Genomic DNA, 10,636 nt, shown 5'->3' on the forward strand with positions numbered 1-10,636 from the left:
AAAGAAAGGAAAAATTTAAAATTGTGTTGCTATAAGTCAACTTTTCATTTCATTTTTCTTGCATTTTTTCTCCAACAAAACAAAAGAAAATATTTCTTAGTTTAGTTTATTTTCCTCTCACACCATTAAAAACTAAATAGTATTATTACATTTTTTCCATTAAAAACAAAAATTGGATAAAGCAAAAGTGTTTTCTTTCACTTCAAGAAAAAAAAGGCTATTCAGAGTGACATTTGTAAGTCATTGCATAAACTGTTGCGAACTGCACAAACAACCCCACATAATACTGCACATGTGCCAAATTCTCATCACCAATATTTGATGGCAGTCAACCGCTTCATGCAGATCCCATGTACATAGCTTACACATACTTTTTATGTCTCCCTACACCACACTATGTTTGCTAAGCAATGTTGTTGATAGTCATGCCTATTATTAGTTCTTGGTTTGCACATTCTCAAGAGTGATTCGAATGCTTTCTTGAGTCTTCACAGAGCTGTGGGGGGACACAAGGCACGAGAAGCCACCTCTTCTCTTCTTGCCACTAAATTATTCCTGAAAAGGAGGTTGGATCATCTACATCTAGCTACATACCATAACTCTATAGCAGTGAAACAAACTAAAATTTCTTGTTATAAAAGAAAATGTACATTAAGGTCTCAAATGTCTCGGTCAATTACCAGTGAACCATGAAAGAACAATATTCAATACTCACTAGAAGCACGTCGTCAAGATTACAAAGAGCTGGAAGTTGATAAAAATACCTGTCCTAGGCCTGAAAGTCATTACTTGCAGGATTCGCTGTTAGGAAGAAGGAGGAAGACATGCATGGCTATTAGTTAGTTACTGAGACCGTTAGTTAGTTAGTTATAGGCCATTAGTTTGTTGTAACAGCATTGTGAGTAGTTACGTACTATAGCAGAATTGTATATAAAGGGTTGCCTGTGCATGAATAAAGAGAAGAATATTTTGAGAAAAGCTTAGTTTAGTAGGAGGGACCTTGACTTCGAACCAAGGTATTCGATCTTCTTCCTCTCCGCTCATAACAACTGGTCTGACCTGCCGCCCATGGCTGCCATACCACCCTCCACTACCTCAACCCATACCACTCACCATACGAAGCGCCCATGGCTGCCTTCCATGGCTGTCACTCGCCGTACGGAGCTCCCCTGACCACCTTCCATGGCTGCCACTCACCATACGAAGCTCCCATGGCTATCTTCCATGGCTGCCACTCGCCGTACGGAGCTCCCATGACCGCCTTCCATGACTGCCACTCACCATACGAAGCTCCCATGACCGCCTTCCATGGTTGCCACTCACCATACGAAGCTTCCATGGCTGCCTACCACCACCCTCACTCGTCGTCCGCCACTGAGGATCACCTTGAGGCGGCCTTGGCCAACCTTGCTGCCGCTCAATACCGCCTCGAATCCTCAATGGATGCCCTTCTCCTAAGACTGCCGCAGCAACCCGGTCACCTCTACCCTTCTTCCTCCTTGCAATCATCACCGTCGCTGCCCCCACGGCTCACGACAGCTTCGTCCTCCTCCGCACAACCACCACCACCACCCACAACAGCACCCACGTCAGTCGCACCCATGGCTCCGCTGCCGATTCCCCGCTTTCATTTGACCAACCGCCACTTTCAGCTCAGTCGTCTGTTGCCTTTATTGATCCGCCCCACCCATCGTCGTTACCTTCATGGCCATTGCCCCAAAACTCCTTACAGCAATGACACCATCTTGCTCGACGACGATGCCGTAAAGCATCAGATTCTTTTGCACTTGGTTTGGATTCTTTTCGCCATCAAGACTTGGCTTTGCTCCGTCTGTCATCGACGATGACGTCCGCCGCCACACCTGCCACCACCACCGAAGCCACTGCCTCAACCACAACCATGATTGGCACAGGCTGAGCTTCTATTTTACTCATGTTCTGTTTTCTGCACCCAACACCTTGAGGACAAGATGTTTTTGATGGGGTAGGAAATGTTAGGAAGAAGGAGGAAGACATGCATGGCTATTAGTTAGTTATCGAGACCGTTAGTTAGTTATAGGCCATTAGTTTGTTGTAACAGCATTGTGAGTAGGTACGTACTATAGCAGAATTGTATATAAAGGGTTGTCTGTGCATGAATAAAGAGAATAATATTTTGTGAAATTCTGATACTGAGGACAGATGTCGTACAGGATGTCACGACATCACGCTTCAGAACATGCAGATTGTATATGACAATATGAACAGATTAAACAAGTAAATAACACAAGAGAATTGTTAACCCAGTTCGGTGCAACGTCACCTACATCTGGGGGCTACCAAGCCAGGGAGGAAATCAACTAAAATAGTATTAGTTCGAAGATCTAACAGCCACTGTATACAACCTTCTCACCTAACCACTACCCATGCAACTTCTACCTAAGAGCCACTCTTAGATATGAGAACCCCTCTCACTCCCTCTCAATCACTCACCCGTGTTTACAACCAATTCAAAGACGCACCAGAGATTGCTCTCTGAACAATAGAGATCAACTCTACACACTCAGGTCCAACACTTGATGTTAGGGTAGCATCAAGGTGGCTCACAAAACACTCAAGTCACAAAACTCACAAAATAACTCTTCAGTCTCTGACTTGATTAAAAACCCGTGCAGCCTTCATGTTTATATAGCAGTGTACGTATCTGGGCTGCAACAACTTGCGCTGGATAAGCTCTATCATTCTCCTGAAAAATCTGCACTTAAAGATCTAAAAGATAAAGTTTTATCTTTTAGTTTTTATCTTCAATCTCTAATCCCTGAACGAAACTATTCAAGTTTGTAATTGAATCTTTAATTATCTTTTAATTCGTTCCTAAAGATAGAGCTCCTAATCTGTTGTTGACTGCACATTAATCTGTTAAAGATATAACAGATTTATGTGTCCAGTATTTTCGGGCAGGATGTCCTGGACATTGTATCCGACATCGTGGATCCTGCAGCTTCAATTCTTCATTTGACATTTTATCTTGCCTTGTGCATTGTGCAGCCCAATCTGATTCTTTGACATAATGTTAGACATCATGTGCAGCAACTCCAGCTTTCCTTCATTGTCTAAGTGCTTATGTTTTAACAAAATTTTAGCCAATCTTTTAAAACTAAGTAAAGCTAAGCACTAACATTTTGAGAAAAGCTTAGTTTAGTAGGAGGGACCTTGACCTCGAACCAAGGTATTCCATCTTCTTCCTCTCCGCTCATAACATTCACCCTATTAAAAACATCATAACTACCCATTTGAATAAAACTAGAGTTCAATTGCGAGCTTCAAATTCGACCCAACATTAAAAACTTCATATATTTGTCATTGTTCGCTCACCATCAAACATTTCCACCGCAAAAGAAAAAGTGCTACTGTTTGCTCGCCATCAAACATTTCCACTGCAAAAGAAAAAAATAAAGAAGAAAGAGAGAAGGAAATGAATCTCGCCTTTAGAATTCCATAATATGGTTTCACGTCTGTTGGTTCAACTTGGTTTTCTTCAGTATTGAATTTGTTTCCCTGCAAATGAATGAGCAGAAATCAACTAGGGAATTGAAAGATAAGGGAATAAACGATAAGAGGTTACAATTGAGGGCTGAGAGGAGGGAATCAACGTTGTGGGGTTGTTAGGAGAGAATAAATGTAAAACTTGGCGCCTATTGGCATAGCATTTTAGTTTGCCCTCTCGTCAAGATTTTTTTCGTACAGTTCTCGTCAAGATAGTGAAACAATGTTGAGTATTTTCCAAACTAAAATGAAAAATATATTTACGAACAATAATTATCTATATTTAACATTACTTCATTTTCTTTTATTTGATTTACATTCTTATTATATAAAATATACAATGCATAATATATAAAAGATGAAAGATATATAATATATAAATAGATAATATATTTACTTTATATATGAGCCCAAATTATTTCCTTCGGATGACAATAACTAGTATAAATTAATTTAAATTCAAAATATTAGTGATGGTTATTATTTGAAATAAAAAATTCTTTAATTTAAATTTAATGATAATAATAATAATAATAATAAATTCACAATAGATAATAACAAATTCTTAATATCAATAATTTGAATTTTAACAATATATAATCTTGAAAAACTAGTCCCACACTCTGTTAAAACAAATTCTTAACTGATTATCTATTTAAAATTTAAAATAATCTTATATATTCTCACATTTTTTAATTAAATCTTATCTCTGTTTTATTTGTATTCTCACTTTTATTTTAATTTAAAAACAACCACACAATGCTTCTTTATTTTTTTATATAGAAGTTTTATTTAAATTTAAAAATACTTTTCCACTTTATTTAAAACTTGTTAATTTAATTAATAGATGGAATATTAATTTTTACATATATCTGATAAAAAAGATCACTTGACTAAGCTGATTCTCGTATAGGTTTATTTTAGCTTTTTATATCATAAATAATTTTATTAGGATATAGTTTTTCTTTTGGGCATAAATCATATATATAGGATTTGAATTCGAGACTTCTAATTAAGGTAGAGTAATGTTTTGTCGGCTGATCCATGCTTGGTTATTATTGGGATATATTTTTAATTTTAATTGGTTCAAAGAAAAAAAATTAACATTTCACAACGACATTAAATCCCGTTGGCATAGAAAATAACTTTTTTACCAAAGACATTAGAAATAATGGAATACAAAAACTCACTTTTGATGCCAATAAGTGTATTTGCATAAAAAGTAACTTTTCACAACAATAAATATTGTTAGTATCAAGTAGTAATTTTCTTAGTGACAACAAACTCGATGGTTGACATAAAAATCACTTTTTTCATGAGATAAGTGTGTTGGCATACAAAAAGTGATTGTGAATATTGTTGGCATTAAATAGGTATTTTTCTCATCAACAACAAACACATTGACATAGAAAAATACTTTTCACAGCAACAATGACAACCACAATTTCTATAATTAGGATAAATATAGTTTTTTCCATGAAACTAGTCTTCTTGACAAAAATTAATTTTAAAAAAATCAATGGAAATTTGATTATTTCTTAATAGTGTTTGTATATTTGTTTGGGGGAATGTCGACAAATACACTGCAGAAGCAGAAGTAACCTTCTAAACAATTCCTCCCCTAAGTATTAAACTTAATAAGAAAACGAATTATTCAGCCAACTTCCAAAAATTACGCATCAAAACAATCATTATATAAACCCTTTTAACATAAACAAAATAATGAGTAATGTCATAAATCCTCAAATTTCCTACTACACTTTTTACAACTCAATTTTTTCCTCACTGTACAAGCAATGAAACTCTAACAACAAATCAAACTTCACAATGGAAAACCGTTCTCTCTTGACACTCTCGGAATCCCCGAACGGCGCGAGAAACAAAGGGAGGCGTCATCGATAAAACCCACCGGTTATTATTATTAGTACTACTCTTCTCTTTACTATTACTACCACTATTACTACTACCTTCACCCCCTTCTTCCATGCTCCGCAAAACGACGTCGTAGCTCGCGGAACGCTTCATCATCCTCGTCACATTCCCGCGTTCACTATCTTCCAGAATCTTCTTCATTACTTCCTCGGGCATCCTCAGAGTGAACCTCTCCAAAGAGTGACCCGTCGAATGTGACCTCAGAAGCACCCCAAAGCCTCTCACGGAACTTTCTTCAAACACGTGGCGCGCACGTGCCTCCCCCTCGATTTCCACGCTCACTTCGCCGCGGCACACGGGGCATGTCACGTGCGCCGCGAGCCACGCGTCGATGCAGTGCGCGTGGAACACGTGACCGCACTTGGGTAGCAAGCGGAGCGCGTCGGCGTCGTCGAACTCCGCCAAACACACCGCACACTGAAACGCAGCCTTTTGCGGCGTCTTCATTTTGACTGCGTAGTAGGACGTGACGGGACACGTGGCGAGCACGCGCGGGTCGACTCCGCGCGGCGTGGCGCGCGTGGCTTGTGGAAGCGCGTGGGGTTGTTCTTCGTGGGAGCAGTAGCGAATGAAGATGGAGCAGAATGCGGTGAAGAGGAGGGCGAAGAGGAAGATCACGAGTAACATGGGAAGCGTTGCTCTGGTGGAAGGGACATGAGCCACTGCTGGTGCTGCAGGGGATTGAGCGTATGAATATGATGATGATGATGCTACGAGGAAGAAGAGTACAATTAATTTCATTTGGATTTTTAACTAGTGTGTGTGTGACAAATCAAGGTTGTTGGGTTTTAATGATGTTTTGTGTGAGAGTGGTTTTTGCTGTGTTTAAATAAGTGTATGTGCTGCAGTAGTTAGTTTGGTAAGAAGAGAAAGGAACATGGGGATGTTTTGTTTGTTTAACTTGTTAGGATAAGAAGCGGTTTTGGATGTGTCGTCATGGTTTTTATGATGGATAGAAATTAGAATAGATAACATGCAAAACAGGTGAAGGGGAAATGGAAAACTGGGAGCAGCAAGTACATGGGTTTTGGGGAGGAAGACCCTAGTTTTGTGACTTTTTTGTCTGTGGGAGAAAAAAGCTAAATTTTAAATCTTATACACGTGTCATAGGTTTTAAGTTGGTGGACTGTGTGAGTGTGCGTCTTTCAGCCAATTTGGACTTTCTTGATCTTGACGTACAACTTGATATGGTGTTTTTCTTTTGTTTGAAAGGTATTTTCAGTAAAAAAAAAAACCAATTAATAGTTTTGAAGTATTGAGATTTATTAACAAATTGATTCTTTTTAACACATGTTTTTTTAAACACATCAGATTATATGTTAAATGAATATGATTATCTATCAATCATAACATATTCAATTTTGCACAAGTGTTAAGCACGCAGTTGTGTATGGTGGGACTTTATTTTGACGGAATTAATTCGCTTGGTTGTTGAAACATCCAAAAGTAAAACGATTCTTCTGGACTAAGTTCATTTTATTATTTTAGTTTTTTTAAGTCAGTTAGTGATATTTTTATTATTTCTTTTATTTGTCTACTTACAAAACAACACTTAAATTCAAGAATGTTATAATAAATACTTTTGTTTATATTAAAATTGTTTTAAGCTGTCTAATATTTTTTTTTTATTATTATGATTTCTTTCTCATTTACGGAAAAATAAAAAAATTCTAAATATTACGTGAAAATAATAATCTAGTGTTATTTTAAATTTTTAAATAAAAGACAAATACAAATTATTTTTTAAGTTAGTGGATTAAAAAACATAAGAAATATTACTTAATAAACTCACGAATTAGTTAATAAATTAATTAATAATTTTGGTAAGAAAATAAAAAATTGATCAGTTAGTATTTTTGCTATTATTATTAAATTACTATTGTGATGAAAAAATGGTATAAATTTTTTGTCTGCAAATAATATAATTACATCTAATTAGAGGGTAACCAAATATGTTTGGTTCATTCCATGGACCGGCATGAAGAGCTGATGAATAAGGTTGAATTGAACTCTAGAATTTTAAGAAAAAAAAGAAAATAACAAAAATATATTATGGGTATATTTGTGAAACCGTTTCAAACGCATATTGGTAACAAAAGGAGATTATCAAAAGTATCTACACCATTCCTGTCTATTCAATTTCTGTTGGCTGTTGCATTTTATCTCAAAATATGCACTGTATTAGTCAGTTCAATAAGTTAGGCCGACACATGAAATGTTAACTCCAAAATTAACTATGCCATCATTATTGAATTATTCAAGATAAGAATCATTTATGTTTATACTTTATTAAAAAATAAAACTATTTTCTAAATATGATATTAGCTATAATATGTTCACATACTTTTTTTTTCCTATTTGATGTCATGTTTGATTCTATTGTTGCTTTCACCACCAGAGAGTAACATAATAGTTTATTTAAAGGTTTGATAATGTTGATATCCCAAACTTTGGTTTGATCAAAAGTTATGTTGTAAGAAAGTAATATATTTTGAGTACTTTTATCATAAAGATATTTAACTACTTAACTTTGCACATAAATTTTACACTACTAGCTAGAAAATAAGTGTTTGTGTTATTTTTTATACTAATTAAACTTTTGTTAAAAATGCTAGAAGTATATACCAAACTTTTGTTAAAATTGTTAATTAGTTAAATTTATTAAAAATTATAAAATTATGAATCAGATTCATTAAATAATGAGTGATACCCACAAAATTTTATGATGATATTTTTTAATTATTCTCATCTAATAATAGAAAAAATATATATATATAAAAGAATGTGTTAAAAAAGTATTATTATATTTCTCTTAAAATTAGTGTGGTGGTATTATCAGAAATGATGATTCTAGAGGTTTTGTGAGCAGATTCTTCACAAACTTAGGTTTATGTTCAATTGTCAAAATAAAAAAAGAAAACCTATAGTAGACATGAATTCTCAAACTGCTTTTTCCTTAGTAAAAGGAACAATTCCAGGCTTCCAGCTACACATCATTTCTACACATCCTCAGCCATGTCTTCCAGGAAGCCAACAGACAGTCTCACTAAACTGGACAACATAGATTCTTTGAGTGCCACGGATCAACAATGTATGGACAAGAACCTAAATAAGCAAGAGTTAAAATTAGTCAAAACCAATTTATAACAGGGAGTAAATATTCTGTAGGTTAAATTAAGAAAGTGAATCTTCTTTATGCTTTGTAACATCCTTATTTTTCATAAAATAAATTAAAAATAATTTTATTTAAAATAAATAGAATTTTAAGAAAATAATGAATCTTTTGTAATTAAATAAATAAGGATTATTAATTAAAATAATAGTTTTTAGGTAAATAAAATAAATATATATTTTTAGAAAAAAAATTATTTATTCATGACAGGGAATAAAATAGATTTTCTTTATATAAAATGATAAAATAAAGAAAATAAAGTAAATAATAAGCACATAGTAGCTAGTTATAGATACGTTTAGGACGCTTCCTCTTTTCCTACTTTCTTTCCTAAAACCCTCTCTTTTCCTACATACACTCACTTATCTTAGTAAAACGACAATTTCGCATTCGTTAACCGTTGGATCATTGTGAAATTTAAACACGAGGTTAAGAACTTATTTTTACACACACCGGCCATTGAAAGTTTTGAGATACTCTATGTGGTAGAAGAAATGTCTCTCGCATTAAGCTTTCTCTTTTTTCGCATATACTCACACCTGTCCCAATAAAATTAAGATCTCAAACTTGTTAACCGTTAGATCATCGTGAAATTTGGACACCACCTTTGGAACTCGTTTTCAAACATTTTAACCGTTGGGATTTGTGAAATAATATTTTTTTCATAGAGAAATTAGTCTCGCACGTTGACAGTGAAATGAAGACTACAATCTCTTCTCTTTCTCTTTAGCACTTGGAAATTCTAGCAGAATAATCAGAGGACAAGCTTGAGGAATCTTAGACAACCACTAGAGATGCCTCTATCGCTGCCGGACTAGATACATGAGCCTACTTAGAGGTAAGGGATGAGTTTATCGCAATTGGGATTATAATGAACATGCGTAGGGATCTTTAGAGGATTAAATTGGGGTTTATTTTGGGATATTTGTTGAATTATAATTCTTTCTTTATATTTATAATTATGGTATTGTTGTATTTGACGGACCAATTGATGTCTTAATGCGAATTGGTTGATAAATTGAGTGCTCTTGGTGTTTTCATGTTTTTGACCTATGATTTTGATTTCTTGATTTTGATATGATTATGTGAAATTATTTGAGGGGTTTTACTCCCCGTGTTGTGAAAAACATTTTTGTATAAATTGTTTGTATTTTGGACAAGATTTACTAGATGAGCATGATAAATTGTAATATTGAGATCATAAAATTGTGATTAAAATTGTGTGTAAGTGATAAATTGAATAAGTGATGAATTGTGAGATAACATGTTGTGTTGAGATCATAACATTGTTATTGAGATTGAGTATAAGTGCAAAGTTAAACATGGGTTGATTTGTGAGATACACATAAACATGTGATGATGGATTGTGACGTTGTGATATGTTAAAATTCTAGACATGAAATTTGGTTGTTAATAAGTGTGTGGTTCACACTTAATGTGATAATACTTGTATTGTGAGCTATGAATTATACAATAACCCGATTCATGTTTACATTGAAAAAAGTGTTTATGTGCAATGTTAAAGGGAAAGTATGAGATTCATAGTTAGGAACCTAAAATCTTAAATTGTAGCACTATGTGTTAAACGTGTTTGAAACACGAGTGTCAGGTCGTGGGTATTATATAATTCATGAGCAGTGTCTACGTACAAAAATTGTTTTAGGGGTTCGACCTGAATCAGGAAGATGAGGCCCTAACGGATTCTTCAGAGTCTAAGCCTTGGGGGTAAAGACACTCGGTTTGAGTGCTCCTTTAAGCCTATGTTGATCCCATATGGTTGGAGCATTCTTACAAATCATAGTGACCCTGATTGGTCACTTTATGATTTTACTTAGTGAGAGTGACCTGACATACCCATTGTGTGGTGTGTCTTGTTATGTACTCCTAAGCGCCCCATTGTGGTTTTTCACTGACATGGTACCACGAGGCATATTATAGGCTTGAGTGTTAGTATAATTGTTGCATAACGCCTACTAATTGTTTATTATGAAATTGATGAATGTTATT

At 34.8% G+C, this 10,636-nt stretch overlaps 1 protein-coding gene across 1 annotated transcript; it reads right to left on the minus strand.

Annotated features, from left to right (window-relative positions):
• Positions 1-5,340: 5,340 nt before the first annotated feature.
• On the minus strand, positions 5,341-6,198 carry LOC102665105 (E3 ubiquitin-protein ligase ATL31). The gene has a single exon (XM_006587262.4). The coding sequence runs from the start codon at positions 6,196-6,198 to the stop codon at positions 5,341-5,343; it is 858 nt and encodes a 285-aa protein (XP_006587325.1).
• Between the last annotated feature and the right edge of the window lie 4,438 nt (positions 6,199-10,636).

The sequence above is a fragment of the Glycine max genome, chromosome 9 (genome assembly GCF_000004515.6).
Source record: "Glycine max cultivar Williams 82 chromosome 9, Glycine_max_v4.0, whole genome shotgun sequence".
In the NCBI taxonomy this organism is placed as follows: Eukaryota; Viridiplantae; Streptophyta; class Magnoliopsida; order Fabales; family Fabaceae; genus Glycine; species Glycine max.